This window comes from Rana temporaria, chromosome 4 (genome assembly GCF_905171775.1).
Source record: "Rana temporaria chromosome 4, aRanTem1.1, whole genome shotgun sequence".
Classification (NCBI taxonomy): Eukaryota; Metazoa; Chordata; class Amphibia; order Anura; family Ranidae; genus Rana; species Rana temporaria.
The window spans coordinates 288295967-288315517 of NC_053492.1; the positions used below are offsets into that span (position 1 = coordinate 288295967).

At 41.8% G+C, this 19551-nt stretch overlaps 1 protein-coding gene across 1 annotated transcript in view; it reads left to right on the plus strand.

Moving 5' to 3' along the window:
* Positions 1 to 19551, plus strand: part of LAMA2 (laminin subunit alpha 2) — a 1029834-nt gene that overhangs the window by 990877 nt on the left and 19406 nt on the right. The window contains 3 exon segments of the mRNA XM_040350410.1: positions 4677 to 4736; positions 17791 to 17900; positions 18021 to 18210. Of these exon segments, the coding sequence (XP_040206344.1) occupies positions 4677 to 4736; positions 17791 to 17900; positions 18021 to 18210 (360 nt within the window).

Genomic DNA, 19551 nt, shown 5'->3' on the forward strand with positions numbered 1-19551 from the left:
CAGGAGAGAGAGGGTGCAGGGCTGAACCGTGGCTCAGTGTCTGAATGGACACATGGAGCTGCGGATCGGCTTGGGTGCCACCATAGCAAGCTGCTTGCTATGGAGTCCCTTGCCAGAAGGGAGGGGCCAGGAACATCAATGAAGGACCCGAGAAGAGGAGGATCCAGGCTGCTCTGTGCAAAATCATTTCACAGAGCAGGTAAGTATGACGTTTATTTTATTTTTTTGTTTTTTTAAATAGACTTTAGTATCACTTTAACTGAGCAAAATGGGGACACTGAGATATTTATTTATCAAACCCTTCTTACACCTAAACCATATCTAAAAAGAGAAGTTTGGGAGTTGGTTTGAGCTGCACCAAAAAAAGTTGAAATGACATTACACAAAATTATACAGTACATATTTTTATTCCATAATAAAGTTAAGAAAGAGCAGGTGAACAATACATATACTGTATCTTAAAATTTAAAAGGCATATCAGCATTGGTGTATATTTCCACATAGAGACAACATTACAAATGTAGCAGCCTGCTAGAAGAGTGTCGTTTTTGGTCTTTCTGATTACCAGGAAGATGGTAAGGTAAAATTTAGAGTGGTCTATGCCTACCAGGGAGCAGGATTTATTGGTTAGGTCTGCTCATGGTGTTCAGTTGCAGCTCAGCTTGTTTGACTGTCCCTCACTGGTCCAATAGGGAGGCATATTGGACAGTGAGAGGGGACCTGAGAAGTGAGTGCACAGGCTTTGTTACAGTCCTGCCTGTTGGCAGAGGAAAACTTCTGCATTGCATGCTGGGGTGCTGTATAAAAGCCTTGTGCTCAGAGTTAGTTGAATCAGGGAGCAGAGTCCAGGAGGGAGGGGGCAGCTGCTCTCTCCTCGGTGGAGGTTGTTGTGCAGTCTTGGGTGGTCGACCCAAGGGCCTAGAGTCAGGCCTCGTACACACGACCGAGTTTCTCGGCAAAAACCAGCAAGAAACTTGCTGGGAGATATTTTTTTGCCTAGGAAACCGGTCGTGTGTACATTTTCGTCGAGGAAACTGTCGAGAAACTTGACGAGCCAAAAAGAAAGCATGTTCTCTATTTCCTTGACGGGAATGGAGAAAATTGGCTTGTCGAGTTTCTCAACGGCTTCACAAGGAACTCGACGATCAAAACGATGTGTTTCGCCCGTCGAGTTTCTCGGTCGTGTGTACGAGGCCATAGAGTCAGAGAGAAGCTGAACCCACAGGTCCAGCTGACTGGAAGGGAAAAACCAGCATGGATCTGATTCTGCCTGCTGTGAGTACAGATCTGTGTCTTTTGGGCCTGTCCTGTAAGGGGCCACCCCTTCAGCTAGAAGAGTCAGTGGATGGGTGTCAGTCAACGGGTGTCAGTGGACGGGTGTCAGTCAAGGGGATGCTAGAGAGTTTCCTGAAGATAATGTAGTGAATCAAGTCTGCTGATAGTAAGAGCAAGAAGACGTAATTTCTCCATACATGTGGCAGTATGGTTAAAGCAGTGTGACTGCTTCCACAAATAATCCAGTAAGGCCAAGTGAGAGTTGTCGTTATTCACTGTAAATAGTTCAAGATGGAGTATCCCACTAATCCCTTCTCCCATCCAAGTTACAAATAAAATACAAAAACACAAATACTCTGGACTGATCATTGAGTAACGAGCAAGCAGGAATAAGAGGGGAAACCCCTAGCAACCAAAGTGGAAAACCTTAGCAACCAGCTGCAGGAAACTAGAGAGAGGCCTATAAAGTCAACACTCAGCAAGCCCTGCGGAGACAGTGCTCCATGCAAAAGAAAAAATACATAAATGCAAGCTAAATCTCGACATCTTTCATGAAGCAATGTTCACTTCTTTAGGAGACAATGAAATCCAAATTCAAGCACATCTGTGGAGAGACCATGTCATAAGGGTATAAAAAGGAAAAAAAATGCATACGCATCCCCACTTAGCAAATGCAATGTGGGTATTAAATCACGACTCCCACCAACACTGATATGTCTTTTCAATAGATATATGTATTGTTTACACTTGATTTCTTAACTATACCAAGAAATTAAATCATGTATAATTTTATGTAATGTAATTTAAAGGGGTTGTAAAGGAAAAAAATGTTTTCCCTAAATAGCTTCCTTTACCTTAGTGCAGTCCTCCTTCACTTACCTCACCCTTCGATTTTGCTTTTAAATGTCCTAATTTCTTCTGAGAAATACTCACTTCCCGTCCTTCTGTCTGTAACTACACACCGTAATGTGAGGCTTTCTCCCTGGTGTGGAGAAAGCCTCTTGAGGGGGCGAGCAGGAGTGTCAGGACACTCTCTATTTTGCAGATAGAGAAAGGAGATGTGTGTTAGTGGGCATCCTGACACTCCTGCTCGCCCCCTCAAGAGCCTTTCTTCACACCAGGAAGAAAGCCTAGCCTTACAGTGTGTAGTTACAGACAGAAGAACAGGAAGTGAGGATTTCTCAGAAGAAATAAGGACATTTAAAAGCAAAATGGAAGGATGAGGTAAGTGAAGGAGGACTGCACTAAGGTAAAGGAAGCTATTTAGGGGGAAAACAATGTTTTCCTTTACAAACCCCTTTAAGCTTTTTTGGCACAACTTAAACTAAGTCCCATGGGCATGTTCTCTTTTTAGATATTATTTGGTTGAGGCTCTGAATCTTGCCTACATCTTTGCACTCCTTGCCATATATATTTTATCCGTCTTACACCTAAATCGCTATGGTGTCAATTTAATAAATTGATATTTTATATAAAATAGAAATTCAAGCTTATCATTTTGGCTTTTCGTATATGAATGATATTGTAATCTGAGTTTTGAAGATTGTTGTAGCAAAATTCAAGCCGCATTAAAGAATGAAATAGATCTTGCTGATTGCAAAGATGTATAAATGTGATCCTTAAAAGGTGGCCTCATTTAAATGTTTTTTTTTTTTTTTTTTATGAAACTAAATATAATTAATATAAAGCAGAAATACAGGACATCAAGATGAGGAGGTTCCAAAAAGTTCCATCTGAATAAGCCTAGCTCACACTCTACTTTATGGAGTTATACTGTATACTGCCATGTAGTGTAATGTGGCAATATAAATGCATTCTCACCAAAACATCAGATGGCTCGGCCACTCTGTGGGGCTGGGGATCTTCTCACTAAACTCTTAACAATGTTTGACATTTCCCTCCATATTTGTATGCTGGTAGTAATGTTGATTGCACAGACATGCCTTGGTAGTATGGTTCTGTCCATTTTATTACAACCAGAGATGCAGACAGGCACATCGGGCTTATGTTCTGCATATTAGTAATTTTCGAATATGTTAACCACAATGTCATGGTGCACATGGACATTTCAGAGTTTCTATTTTGCTATAAAATAGGTTGGAAAAACATGGCCATCTAATGAGCATTACCAATTTTATGGTATAAATTGTACATGAAACCACTATATTATAAAGGACCCTAATAGTTCCAAAATATATGGATACATGAACAATGCACAGTGCTGGCAAATACACGTGGAACCCTCTACCATAATATGGATAATTCTGTATTGAGCAGAGCAGCATTACAATTTGGCAAAGTATAGGAATCAGTATTTTTATGAAAAAAAGGGGCAAATAAATCAATTCAAAACATGTTGTTAATAGCCGCAAACAGAAGGCATATTGCCCCTTTTCTAATATTAAGCCTCCTATAAACATACCAGTACAAAATCATATTATTTATAATTCTGCCACTTTTTAATGATCACTACATGTTTCCATAGTGTGTGTAGCATGCACGGGGCTACCCACGATGCAATGCAACTGGTGCTTCAAATAAACTAGACTTAAGCCTCATACACACGATCGGATTATCCAACGGGAATTGTGTGATGACAGGCTGTTGTTGGAAAATTCGACCATTTGTACGCTCCATCGGACAATTGTTGTCGGATTTTCCACGGACAAATGTGGTATAGCATGCTTCAAAATTGTCTGCCAACAATTGTGTGTTGTCCGATTTTTCGATCGTGTTCCCAAAGTCCATCGGACAAAACTCCAAAGTACAAACACGCATGCTCAGAAGCAATGCTCATTATAACGCAACATTAGCAGAAGTTGCCCAAAGGGTGGAGCTAAAGAGCTGAAAATCCACGTAGTTTTGTGTTTGTTGGCCGACAATTATTTGCAGTTTATATGCAAGTTCCTGGCTAATGCCCTTCGGACAAAAGTCATATACTTTGTCGGCAGAAAATGTGTTCGTGTGTATGAGGCTTAAGTAGTAAATATCATGGGTGTTGAATTATATTCATTCTTAAGTGTTCTTTTTCTTTACTTTTAAAAACTGTTTACGTAAGAGAAAAAAAAAAAAGTCCTCCTGTTTAAAACATGAAAAACTGAAATCATTCTACAATATCTATTAGATATTTAACTTTCTATGATTAGATGGCAACCCTAACATTATACTCCTAATGTGTTTTAAAGGCAATCACAAATTTGCAAGTGTTGTATTTATCTAAAAGCTCATTAATTTTACCATATAAATCAGCATCTGTTTAATCATTTTATGAAAAATACAATGAGAATGAAGAGTTTTGACAAAGAACACTATCGTGTCATGTTTTTATAATGGCTAGACCTGTTATGGATTTGGCTCACAATGTATGCAATTCTAACAAATGCTTATTTGCTGCACCATAGGAGCCTGAAACCACTGAAGTGAAGAGTGCCAATATCACAGATGAGCTTGATTCCTCAACGGTATCCATTACCTCTTACCTGCTTAATGTGGTTCTCTATCATTTCTCTGTGTTATTTTTTTTTTTTTTCACTGCTACAAAACTAATCATTTCTCCTTCCTTCATTCTTTTATTCCTATGTAGTGAACATAATACAGCATGTGACAGGACTACCTCAATTTGTAATCATTCTCTTCCAGGGTTTTGTTTAGCAAAGGAAATGAAAATGTATCCTAGCGTTCCTTTTGATATATTTTCCAGTGCCGAATTAGATGAATTTGATTTTATAAACTCATTTTACACCACAAAAAATATATACAGTATATTAGTATATATACACACACACACACAGTGGGCCAGATTCTCGTACATATCCGGCGGTGTAACGTATCTCGTTTACGTTACTCCGCCGCAAGTTTAACGTGCAAGGGCCTGATTCCCAAACCACTTACCTGTAAACTTGCGGCGGCGTAGCGTAAAGTCCACCCGCGGAAGCACTCCTAATTCAAATGATCCTGGTAGGGGGCGTAGATCATTTAAATTAGGCGCGCTCCCGCGCCGATCGTACTGCGCATGCTCCGTCGGGTAAATTACCCGACGTGCATTGCGCTAAATGACGTCGCACGGACGTCATTTGTTTTGACGGTAACGTAAATGGCGTCCAGCGCCATTCACAGACGACTTACGCAAACGACGTTAAATTTTCAAATTGCGACGCGGGAACGACGGCCATACTTAACATTGAGTACGCCACCTAGGGGGCATGTTTATCTTTACGCCGCGTATCGCTTACAGAAACTACGTAAAAACACTACGACAGGCAAGCGTACGTTCGTGAATCGGCGTGACTAGTCATTTGCATATTCTACGCTGACCGCAAAGGAAACGCCACCTAGCGGTTAGCGTAGATATTGCAGCCTAATATACAACGGCGCTGGCCGTCGTATTTTAGGCATGTTTAAGTGTATCTCAGTTTGAGAAAACATAGGACGGCCTTAGAATCGGACTTACGTTGGCGTATCTGCTGATACGCCGGCGTAATTCTTTGAGAATATGGCCCAGTATGTATATGTAGCTTATCCCAAAGAACAGTTGCTTCATTGGTTTCAAACATTTGCACTGCTGAACTATGTATACTGTTCTATTATGTTGTACTCCCCTGAAGTATAATGTGATCCTGCTTTCCATGCTATCTTCTGTGAACTACAAAACTTCTCCACCTATGTTATGTGGAGATAAGGAGATGAGAACGTGTTTGTAGCCCTATTCAGGAAAAGCAGCCTAGGGTGACAATGCTCCTCCATAGATACAATACAGTGAGTAAGCACTGTCACTCATGGACAGGAAGCATGTTACTGGCAGGATCACCAGGTAAAATTAAGGAAAAATAAACTGAAATAAGAACATTAAAGTGGTTTTAAAGCCTCAAGTTTTTTTTTACCTTAATGTATTCTATGCATTAAGGTAAAAAAACCTTCTCTGCTGCAGGATCCCCGTCTTATTCTTACCTGAGCCCGATCCTATCCAGTGACATGCACAAGAGCAGTGGCTCTCGCCGCTGCCTCCCTACTCATTAGCCATTAGCTATTAGCTCCCACTGCTGTCAATCAAATGCTGTGATGAGGGAGTGCAGGGGGGGGGCAGAGTTGCCCGTCCTATGTCAATAGATGCAGATAAGGCAGCTCGGGAGCACTTGCTGAAGAGGAGGGGCCTAGAGTGCCAGCGGGGGTCCCCAAAAAAGAACAACCGGGGCTACTCCATGCAAAACCTTTGCAAAAACAGAGTAGGTAAGTATGTCATGTTTGTTAGTTTGATAAAAAAAACAAAGGTTTAATGTTAATTTAATGCAACCACCACATCTAAAGAAAGATATACCCCGTACACACGATTAGTCTTTTGCCCGAACCAAACCCACATCGGAATTCCGACCGAATTCCAACGGAGTAAAAGAGAACATGTTCTCTATCTAAACTCCGACAGAATTCCTCGGAATATCTGATGGAAAAACTCAGATGGGCATACACACGGTCGGAATTTCTGATGGAAAAAGTCTGTCTGACTTTTTTCAATCGTAAATTCTGATCGTGCATATGGGGCATTAGGCTGCAATATGTTATTTGTATTTTGGGTTTTACAGAAACTTTAAAGTGGTTGTAAAGGCAGAAGGTTTTATATCTAAATTCATTCTTTGCATTAGGATAAAAAACCTTCTGTGTGCAGCGGCCCCCCTTGCCCCCCCCCCTTACTTACCTGAGCCCATCTCGATCCAGCGATGTTGCACAAGAGGCTCGACTCTCCGGGACTCCCTCACCTCATAGGCTGAGACAGCATGTGGTCGCCATTGGCTCCTGCTGCTGTCAAAGTGAGTGAGCCAATGAGCAAAGAGGGGAGGTTGGGGGCCAGGCCACAGCTCCATGCCTGAATTGACACACAGAGCAGCAGCTTGGCCTGGGTGCCCCCATAGCAAGCTGCTTGCTGTGGGGGAACTCAGCAGGAGGGAGGGGCCAGGAGTGCTGATGAAGGAGACAAGAAGAGGAGGACCTGGGCTGCTCTGTGCAAAACTACTACACAGAGCAGGTAAATATAACATGTTTGTTCTTTTTAAACAAAAAAATGTAGACTTTAGTATCAAGTTAACCATGCATAAACAGTACAGTATCTTATAACAAACAGCTATCAGCATACAACTGGTAAATTATGATGTGTAGTTGAATGTTCTGGGTTACAGATTTTGCATGAAATTAGCTTTCCTGGATCTTTAACCACTTAAGGACCGCCTCCTGCACATATACGTCGGCAGAATGGCACGGCTGGGCACAAGCACGTACCTGTACGTCTTCTAAGTGCCCTGCCGTGGGTCGCGGGCACACGCCCGCGACCCGGTCCGAAGCTTCGTGACCGCGGTCCCCGATCGCCGCTGGAGTCTCACGATCGGTCCCTGGAGCTGAAGAACGAGGAGAGCTGTGTGTAAACACAGCTTCCCCGTTCTTCACTGTGGCGCTGTCATTAATCATGTGTTCCCTGATATAGGGAAACACGATCAATGATGTCACACGTCCAGCCCCGCCCCCCTACAGTTAGAAACACATGAGGTCACACTTAACCCCTTCAGCGCCCCCTAGTGGTTAACTCCCAAACTGCAATTGTCATTTTCACAGTGAACAATGCATTTTTATAGCATTTTTTGCTGTGAAATGACAATTGTCCCAAAAATGTGTCAAAATTGTCTGATGTGTCCGCCATAATGTCGCGTCACGAAAAAAAAAACACTGATCGCCGACATTAGTAGTAAACAATTTTTTAAAATAAAAATACAATAAAACTATCCCTTATTTTGTAAACACTATAAATTTTGCGCAAACCAATCGATAAACGCTTATTGCAATTTTTTTTTTACCAAAAATAGGTAGAAAAATACGTATCGGCCTAAACTGAGGAATTTTTTTTTTTATATATATATATATATATTTTTGGGGGATATTTATTATAGCAAAAAGGAAAAAATATTGCATTTTTTTCAAAATTGACGCTCTATTTTTGTTTATAGCGCATACAATAAAAACCGCAGAGGTGATCAAATACCTCCAAAAGAAAGCTCTATTTGTGGGAAAAAAAGGACGCCAATTTTGTTTGGGAGCCACGTCGCACGACCTCGCAATTGTCAGTTAAAACTACGCCGTGCCGAATCGCAAAAACTGGCTGGGTCCTTTACCTGCATTTTGGTCCGAGTCTTAAGTGGTTAAAGCACATCAGTGCCTTTTTCCCCATTGTACTTCCTTCATAAAGTACTCAAAATACTGTGCAATAGGACAAGACACAGACATTTTCTGCTCCATCCTGTGCTAGTAAAAGCAGTTACAGCAGCTTTGTGCGAAGGTCACATTGTTTATAATAATGTGAACAGAGCACTGAAAGCAGTATTGTATTTGGTACTAAACTGTGTACTTTTTCTAGTTTAAATAATCAGCCGAAATATTGGCATTAGAGTTGCCATTTTTGCAACCCATGGTCCTATAAAAACCTAGAAGCTGAAAAGGAGGGAGGAATCTTTCTGTGTACTATGGAGACATAGAGAGGAGACATCCAAAAAACAGGGAGTACTTTGAAAGAGGACACCTACACAAAAATGCCTGGGCTTTTAAACATCCAGCGGAGGTGCTCATTAGTTGGCTCTGCCTGCACATCATCCCCTTTAGCTTCTTTGACGAAGATCATTTGCTTCAGCATAGGTCATATAATTGGCTGCAGGAGACCATGGATTTGGGTAATTAAAGCAGCAAGTAAGCGGATTGAAGCTCTCAGGCATTATTTTGTACATCCTACTTGTGGTCATGAAAAAAAGGGGAAGCTTTTATCTTAACATTATACACATTTCTCCTTAAACAGTGATTTAGCAAGCATTTCTATTATTGCAGTGTTTTCCTTATTTTACAGACATTATAATTCACAGCATCCGTATAGAATTTGTTCAAACAGATATAACTTGACGTTTAGTACAGTGTGTGTTTTTCCCCCTTAATCACAGTAAATGAGACATTTAATGTTCTAAGCTTCTATCTAAAACTCTTTCTTCTTTACTAGCTTTGCACTGCTAACATGGTAGTTGTGTTGTGTTTTTTTGTTTACAATTTAAAGAAATACTGAGAAGTTAATATATCAAAAGAATTAGGTCTAGGTATAAGTCTCACATACCCAAATGTAATAATTGTCTTTTAGCCTTACAAAATATGTACCAATAAGTTACACAATTGTGCTTCTTTTTGACTCTCCCGCACTAACCACAAGTCTGTGCACACATCCTTTATTTACAATCAGATGTTAACAGCTTTGTGCAATCCTTGAGGAGGAATTGATACCTGCACCAACAGTGTGTGACATTTAGGCCCCTTTCACATTGAGGAGTTTTTCATGTGGTACAGCACTAAAAATAGCGCTGCTATCCCGCCTGAAAAACTCCTTCACTGCAGCCTCAGTGTGAAAGCCCAAGGGCTTTCACACTGAGGCGATGCGCTGGCAGGAGACAAAAAAATCTCCTGTCAGCAGCATCTTTGGAGCGGTGAGAGGAGCGGCATGTATACCGCTCCTTCACCACTCCTTCTCATTGAAAACAATAGGAAACCAGGCAATACTGCCCGCAATGCGCCTCTATAGAGGCGCATTGCGGGCGGTATTCACCCTTTATCGGCCGCTAGCCGGTGTTAATACCGCACTGCTAGCGGCTGATTCCCATGGCAATCCCGGCGGTATAGCGCTGCTATTTTTAGCGGCGTTATACCGCCACCGCGGCTCCCGCCCCAGTCTGAAAGGGGCCTTAGAGTGAACCGTGGAAGATTTTTCGTAACATAATATCTAGATAAGATTTAAATAATGTTTCATAGGTTACATAGTTAGGGCTCTTTCACACAGGGCGGGGCTCCGCTTTGCTCAGCGAGAATCGCTCCGTCGATCTCCGCAGAGCAGGCAGATGACAGGTCGCTCTGCACACTGTGCAGGGACCGAACTGTCAGAGCGCCACTCTCCCCTATGGGGGATCGGATGACGACGGGCTGTAGAGTTTGTCGTCATCCGATCCGCAGATGGATGGAAAAAGAGGGTTTTCCTCTGTCACAATTTGGCAGGTCGGAACGGGTTGGATGTCAGCGGGCATGTCACCGCTGACATTCGTGGCTCCATAGAGGTGCACGGAGCGCCCATTCGGGTCCGCCTAAAAAACTGACAGGCGGACCTAAATGGTCCGCCCGTGTGAAAGGTGCCTTAAGGTTCGTACACTTGATAGGTTAAACCGATGAAAACGGTCCAAACCGATCATGTGTGGGCGCCATAGGTAATTCAAACTTAAAAAAAGCAAACTTGCTTTAAAATTTAACCGATGGATTGCTAACCGATAGGTCAAAACCGATCGTTAGTATGCAAAACCATCGGTTAAAAACCCGCGCATGCTCAGAATCAAGTCGACACATGCTTGGAAGCATTGAACTTTGTTTTTTTCGTTGTGTTTTACGTCACCGCGTTATGACACGATCGGTTATTTAACCTATGGTGTGTACGCGTGACAGACCATCAGTCAGCTTCATCAGTTAACCTAAGACAACTGTCCTTCAGACCGTTTTCATCGGATGGACTGATCATGTTTACAAGGCTTTAGTCTGGTTGAAAAAAAGACACAAGTCCTTCCTGTTCAACCAAAAATGTATAGTACAGTATATGCCTAGTGCTCTAAATGTAGGCAAACCATAAGCATTCCATATTAAGATTTTTTTTTAGCTTGAATTATTGTTTTGATCAATCTGATATACAAAACTTATATAAAAAAATGTTTTTGCATACCATAATATTTAATAGCAAACCTTTCAATAACAACAAAACAAAAAAAAAAACGCAGTATTAAGCCCTTGGCTCTTTGGAGGTGTCAGTATAATTTATCTCATTTCAGTTCTCGGAGAAATATCTTCTCCTCTGGCACCCTGTTTATTAAGTTGAGAACATTTGTTCTCAGGAGAGGAGAAGTTTTTCCTCTGAGAACACCTGAAATCTAAGGAGGATGAGGGCTGCTTGTGATCTCCTCAGACGCCTGTGTTGATTACAGAGCAGCTGAGTTTTAGCCCAGGTTCACACTGGGTACGATTTGGTACGATTTGAGATGCGATTTGACATGTCAAATCGCATCTCAAATCGTCTGCATTTGCCGGCAATTGTCGGCAATGGCACTGTCCTAATCGGTGCACCAATTTTAAAAAGTAGTTCCTGTACTACTTTTTGCGATTTCGGGCCGCGATTTACATTGAACCCTGCACAGATGTCTCTTAAATCGCGGCCGAAATCGCGGCAAAATCACAGCCTCGAAATCGCGGTAAAATCGCGATTTTACTGCGATTTTGAATTCTCAGCAGTGTGAACCTAGCCTTAAAAGTAAAACCAAAGTTAAAAAGAGCGTGTTATCACATGAAAATAATAAGCGCTGACCACTAGTGCTTTTTTTTAACTCATTTTTTTTTTTTTTTTTACACACATTTTGGCACATTCTTTAAAAAAAAAATTGGTGTATTATTACACACCCAGATCCATGGCCTTGCCGTGATTGCGGGCAATCGCTGGTGCCCGGCAGACATTGCGGCTTGTGCCCCCTAGCCACCCGGGAAGCACAGGACGTCATATGACGTCCACCCAGAGGGAGGGACGTTTCACAATGACTCGGTAGACAAGTGGTTAAAAACACATTTTTGCCCAGGATATTTTGACATGCATTTTGGTGTGGTTTGTAACCCACAGTTTGGTGCTTCTTTTAGCACTTTAACCTGCATTTTGATTTGCTTTTTATGCGTATTTCCAGCAAACAGCACATTTGTTAGTCACTTATGAGGTGCCATTAACAATTAATGGCACCTCAGGCATATCGTGCATTTTGCATGTGTTTCCGTAATGCACACAAAACAGCACCGAAATGCGTTTTAAAAAACGAACCAAATTGTGTGTTAAAAAAAGCAGCAAAACGTGCATTAAAAACTGTACCAAAAACCGCACAAAAAAGGCCCAAAAAGCTAAACTGAACATTTCATTTTGTGTGCCATGGAGCATTGTTTCAATGGACATCTTGACACATGGGTAGTGTATTTGTCAAATGACAAAATGTGTGGCAAAATGCATGTCTGCCAAGTGTGATTGGGGTGCCATTAACAATGAATGGCACCAAAAAGTGCATTGCGTAAATTGACATCATTTTACAGCAATTTGGATTCATGACAAGAATTGCGCAATTCTGCCAAAAATTCTGCATTGCTCAGATGTGAATGGGTCCCAAAAGAAAATACATTATAACTATACTATATGTGTGTGTTTGTACTATAAATATATAAAACACCTATACATATGTAGTAATTGGGATATCACAAAAGCGCCCGACTGATAACCCACTACTGCGCCAATGTGGAAAAGAAGTTAAAGCGCCTAGCTGCTGTTTAAATAAATAATATGTGAAAAATAAAGGAATATATTCTATACATCAAGTGCCAATATAAAACCACAGCGCTATGAGAATAAATAAATATTCACAACTAAATATATGCAAGTGTACAATGTGATAACACAATTATAAGTGATTAAACTCATACACTGAAAACATGCAAAAGAATTATTATATAATAATAATAATATTATTATTAATATTAAGTGAAAAAAAGTCCGTGTTGTAACATCAAAGACGTGAAGTATAAAGAGAAAAGTTCATGTAACTTCAGTGTGATTAATCCACTTTTCCAGGACTTCCACCACACCTCAGTGTTCAGTGCTCCAATCCCCCTCACAGTGGACACTCACCACAATACTATGCCTCCCACACTCGTGTTTGGCTAACGAGCTTGAAATAAGAATATCTCCACGGTGTCACCAGTAAATGAATTCCAGTATTAAATGCAAGGATGTTCCAAGTAGAAATGCAAAAAAAGAAAGGTGCACAATAGTGTAAAAACGTAAGACCAGTTTAATAACAACACTCAAATAAACCTCCAAAAGTTGCACTCACAAACAAACTCCAATAAAAAGCTTTGTGTATGAACAGATCGCTGCACACTTCAAAATCCTCAATTGCAGATAACAGTGGTCACGGCGGACCCTCGGTCAACTGAATAATCTCACCGCAATCCTCGGCACAGCACACCACTTCAAACGATACTTCTTATCTATGGTAATTCCAAACAGCTACGAGATGGCTGCAAGCAGTCTTAGATGTAACTTGGAACTTTCTAAACATGGATTAGGCCACGCCCCGACATGTTTCGACTTCCTGTCTTATTCATGGCACATTCTTTAAAAAAAAAATTGGTGTATTATTACACACCCAGATCCATGGCCTTGCCGTGATTGCGGGCAATCGCTGGTGCCCGGCAGACATTGCGGCTTGTGCCCCCTAGCCACCCGGGAAGCACAGGACGTCATATGACGTCCACCCAGAGGGAGGGACGTTTCACAATGACTCGGTAGACAAGTGGTTAAAAACACATTTTTGCCCAGGATATTTTGACATGCATTTTGGTGTGGTTTGTAACCCACAGTTTGGTGCTTCTTTTAGCACTTTAACCTGCATTTTGATTTGCTTTTTTATGCGTATTTCCAGCAAACAGCACATTTGTTAGTCACTTATGAGGTGCCATTAACAATTAATGGCACCTCAGGCATATCGTGCATTTTGCATGTGTTTCCGTAATGCACACAAAACAGCACCGAAATGCGTTTTAAAAAACAAACCAAATTGTGTGTTAAAAAAAGCAGCAAAACGTGCATTAAAAACTGTACCAAAAACCGCACAAAAAAGGCCCAAAAAGCTAAACTGAACATTTCATTTTGTGTGCCATGGAGCATTGTTTCAATGGACATCTTGACACATGGGTAGTGTATTTGTCAAATGACAAAATGTGTGGCAAAATGCATGTCTGCCAAGTGTGATTGGGGTGCCATTAACAATGAATGGCACCAAAAAGCGCATTGCGTAAATTGACATCATTTTACAGCAATTTGGATTCATGACAAGAATTGCGCAATTCTGCCAAAAATTCTGCATTGCTCAGATGTGAATGGGTCCCAAAAGAAAATACATTATAACTATACTATATGTGTGTGTTTGTACTATAAATATATAAAACACCTATACATATGTAGTTATTATTTTAATCTTTAACCACTTGCTTACTGGGCATATATACCCCCTTCCTGCCCAGGCGAAATTTCAGCTTCCGGCACTGCATTGCTTTAACTGACAATTGCGCAGTCATGCGACGTGGCTCCCAAACAACATTTTTCCTCAAATAGAGCTTTCTTTTGGTGGTATTTGATCACCTGTGCGGTTTTAATTTTTTTGTGCTATAAACAAAAAAATAGCGACAATTTTGAAAAAAAAACACAATGAGCTAGATTCACGTTGCTCGGTGTATATTTTGGGCGGCGTAGTGCATCTCATATGCGCTACGCCGACGTAAAATAGGGCGCCCAGACCAGTATTCACAAAGATCTGGCGCCTCATTTAAATGTGGAAGGTAGTGGGCGTGTTGTATACAAATTAGCCGTGACCCCATGTAAATGTCTTCCCGAACGAACGGCGCATGCGCACGCATGCTTAGAGTCACGTCGCATATACTCCCTAAGATCCCTAAGATACGTTGGCTCAATGCTTTCGATGTGAACGTAACCTACGCACAGCCCCATTCACGTACCACTTACGTAAACAACGTAAATTTCAGCGGCTGTTCCAACGTCCATACCTTAACATTGGCTGCGCCTCATATAGCAGGGGTAACGTTACGCCGGACGTAAGCCTTATGTAAACGGCGTAGCGGGCGCAAGTACATTCGTGAATCGGCGTATCTAGGTCATTTACATATTCTAGGTGTAAATCTACGGAAGCGCCCCTAGCAGCCAGCGTAAATATGCACCCTAGATACGACGGCGTACTAACACTTACGTCGGTCGGAGGAAGCTATAATTCAGGCGTATCTAGCTCCCAGAATGGCACGCATAGATACGACGGCGCATCGTTCAACTTACGCGGCGTATCTATAGATACGCCAACGTAAAGCAATGGTGAATCTAGCTCAATATTTTTTACTTTTTGCTATAATAAATATCCCATTTTAAAAAAAATATATTTTTTTTTTCTCAGTTTAAGCCGATACGTATTCTTCTACATATTTTTGGTAAAAAAAAAACGCAATAAGCGTATAGTGACTGGTTTGCGCAAAAGTTATAGCGCCTACAAAATAAGGGACATAATTATGATTTTTTTTTTTATTAGTTTTTTTTTTACTAGTAATGGCGGCGATCTGCAATTTTTTTATTGGGACTGCGACATTATGGCAGACACATCGGACACTTTTGACACATTTTTAGGACCATTCACATTTATACAGCGATCAGTGCTATAAATATGCACTGATTAATGTATAAATGTGTCTGTCAGGGAAGGGGTTAACACTAGGGGGTGAGGAAGGGGTTAAATGTGTACCCTGCATAGTGTTTCTAACTGTGGGGGGAGGGGACTGACTGGGGGAGGTGACCGATCTGTGTCCCTATGTACAAGGGATACAGCATCGGTCTCCTCTCCCTGACAGGATGTGGATCTCTGTGTTTACAGATACTGAGAACATGATGCTAAAGATGGTAAGAGATGGTAGGAGAATGTAGACATGATACAGGTGATGGTCAGAGACTGCAGACATGATACAAGAGATCAATGCAGCCTCACCAGTGCCCATCAAATGCAGCCTCACTGTGCCCATCAATGCAGCCTCACTGTGCCCACCATTGCAGCCTCACTGTGCCCACCATTGCAGCCTCACTGTGCCCACCATTGCAGCCTCACTGTGCCCATCATTGCAGCCTCACTGTGCCCATCATTGCAGCCTCACTGTGCCCATCATTGCAGCATCACTGTGCCCATAACTGCAGCATTACTGTGCCCATCACTGCAGCTTAATGGGGCCCATCATTGCTGCCTCCCTGTGCCCATCATTGCAGCCTTTAATGCACATCACTGCCGCCTTACTGTGCCAAGCATTGCCGCCTTACCATGCTCATCACTGCTGCCTTACTGTGCCCATCATTGCTGCCTCACTGTGCCCATCATTGCCACCTCACTGTGCCCATCATTGCAGCCTTACTATGCCCATCATTGCAGCCTCACCATGCCCATCATTGCCGCCTCACTGTGCCAACCATTGCCGTCTCACTGTGCCCATCATTGCCGCCTTACTGTGCCCATCATTATAGCCTTACTGTGCCCATCATTGCTACCTCACTGTGCCCATCATTGCCTTCTCACCAAGCCCATCATTGCCCCCTCACTGTGCCCATCATTGCCGCCTAATCATGCCCATCATTGCCATCATACCTTGCCCATCATTGTCGCCTCACAATGCCCATCATTGCCGCATCACCATGCTCATTATTGCCGCCTCACCATGCCCATCATTGCCGCCTTACCGTGCCCAGTATTGCTGCCTCACCATGCCCATCACAGCTGTCTTACTGTGCCAAGCATTGCCACCTCACCATGCCCATCATTGCCGCCTCTTCGTGCCCAGTATTGCCGCCTCACCATGCCCATCACTGTTGCCTTACCGTACCCATCATTGCCATCTCACTGTGCCCATCATTGCCGCCTTACCGTGCCCATCATTGCCGCCTCACCATGCCCATTATTGCCGCCTCATCATGCCCATTATTGCTACCTTATCGTGCCCAGCATTGCCGCCTCACAATGCCCATCACTGCCGCCTTACCGTGCCAAACATTGTCGCCTCACCATGCCCATCAATGCCGCCTTACCATGCCCAGCATTACTGCCTCACCAGTCAGTGCCTGCACCAGTGGATTACGCACAGCACATATCTCCCGCTGTGTCACAGAGCTCAGTGGGAAATGTTTGGTCGCGCTGTGACAAAAGTCCCACCCTCCTCCTAGACCAGCTTGTGTGATAGACAGAACACTCCATCTATCACACAAGCTGGTCTAGGAGGAGGGCACTTATAATAATATGCATAAAATACCAGTATGTTAAATGCACACACAATGTATAGGAAGATTTTTTTCTAAAATGGAGAGTTAACATTTTTTTATTTTATTTTATTACTTTGACTATATAATCATAATCCTGGCTGGGATTTACCTATAGTTTTAGAATGTAATATTGATATAAAGTTTAGTAAAGTAAATGATACAATGATTTCTCTGTCCATTCATTTTTGGCTGTATATTGCTTTTAGATACTTGAATCAGACAGATCTATTTTAGCAGCATTACTCAAACTTTCTATAGCACCATGTCATTAGCTTTGTGACAGCCAAATAACAGTAATAATCCAACTGCTTTTGTGCTTTTCGCAACTCAAAGCAAGGCTCTTTGCAGTCTACAGCAGCAAAGGATACATATAATGTATATCTCATAGATTAGGGTGCATTTTTTTTTCTTATTTCCCTAAGCCACATATACTTTTATGGAGTCCACCAGAAGATTATATGACAACCTTAATGACCAATTGGACAAAAAACTACATTTAGAAATGTGTAGAACATGTTTGTTTTTATTTAAAGGGATGTGCAGCTGAAAAAAGGCCAGAGATTATCATAGGAGGAAAGCAGTTTGGCCTGTCCAGGAATAGCCATATGGCATTTGCATTTGATGACACAAAAGTAAAAAACAAGTGAGTTGTATTTTTTCTACTCTTTGCTTTTATCCCTTTGACAATTTACTGTGACATAGTACCGTGTTCTATGTGAAATTAATTTGCACTGCATTTTGTTTTTCTATAATATAATTACAGACTTTCCATAGAACTTGAACTTCGCACTACCGCTGAATCAGGCTTGCTGTTCTACATGGCTCGCATCAACCATGCTGATTTTGCCACTGTTCAAATTAAAGATGGAATGGCCCACTTTAGATATGATCTTGGAAGTGGAGATACCACCACAATGGTTCCTCAAAAAGTTAACGATGGACAATGGCATAAGGTACATATGCTTTAAAACATTGCTCAGTGTGTTAGGCCTCGTACACACGACCGTTTTCCTCTACAAAATCCATCAAGAAACTTGGTGGCAGAGCTTTTTTGCCGAGGAAAATGGTCGTGTGTATGTTTTTTGTCGAGAAAACTGTCGTGGAACTTAAAGGAGGAAAAAAGAGAACAAGTTCTCCTTTTCCTTGTCGGTAGTTTCAATCTCCTTGTGGGGTTTCCCATCGGGCTGGTTTACGACTAGAAACACGTTCGTGTGTATGCTTAGAAACCTGCGCATGCTCAGAATAAAGTATGAGATGGGAGCGTGCCTTCGGTAAAAGTAGGGTTTTTTGTAATGGAGATAGCACATTCGTCACGCTGTAACAGACTGAAAAGCGCGAATCGTCTCTCACCAAACTTTTACTTAACACGCAGTAACATGAGATTAGCAAAAGCAGCCCCAAGGGTGGCGCCAGTGGAATCAAACTTCCTCTTTATAGTGCCGTCGTACGTGTTGTACGTCACCGCGTTTGAGAACAACGAGATTTTGTCTTGACAGTGTGTACGCAAAGAAATCTTGTCAAGATTCTTGACAAGCCCAACAAGGAACTCGTCGAGGAAAACTATGTTTAATTTACGACGAGTTCCTCGGTCGTGTGTACGAGGCCTAACACATACTAATGTATATGCTGAGGATTTTCTTTTTTTTTTTTGCATTACTAATCACAAAAGACTGTATAAGAATGTTAAAGTGGATGTAAACCCACTCTCATCCTTTCTAAACTACTGCCATAGTGCTGATCTATAAGGATAAACATACCTCCTGCATGTATCCTTACCTGTCAAATATCTCCCCTCTGTCTGTTATAAGAACTGAAAAACTGCAGATTCTGTGGGTGGGTCTGTTGTCTGGAGCTCTGTGGTTGGATTTGTGATGTCAGTAGACTCCCTGCCCTCCTCTACACTCCCCTTGTCAACATGCATTTTTCCTGTGTATTCCTTACACTAAATTCTGCTATGATCACTAACACCCAAAATCCAGAAAAGTAACCACATGACTTCAGAAAAGGAGTAGGGGTGGGAATTAAAAAAGAATGCCTGTCTCCAGGCTAGTGCATGAGATATGTAAATAACCTGTAACTCACAGCAAGGGGGTGGAACGGACTAAGGTTTTTCTCTGTAAGTTTGTTTTATTTCACTGAACAATAAAAGAGGATTGTTTAGAGCTGGATTAACTCTGTGTGACAGGACTGGGCACAGATGATAGGAAATTGTATACTCTACATTGTGACATAAAAAAATAAATAAAAATTTGGGGTTTACATCCACTTTAATAACTCAGTAAACTGGATAGGAC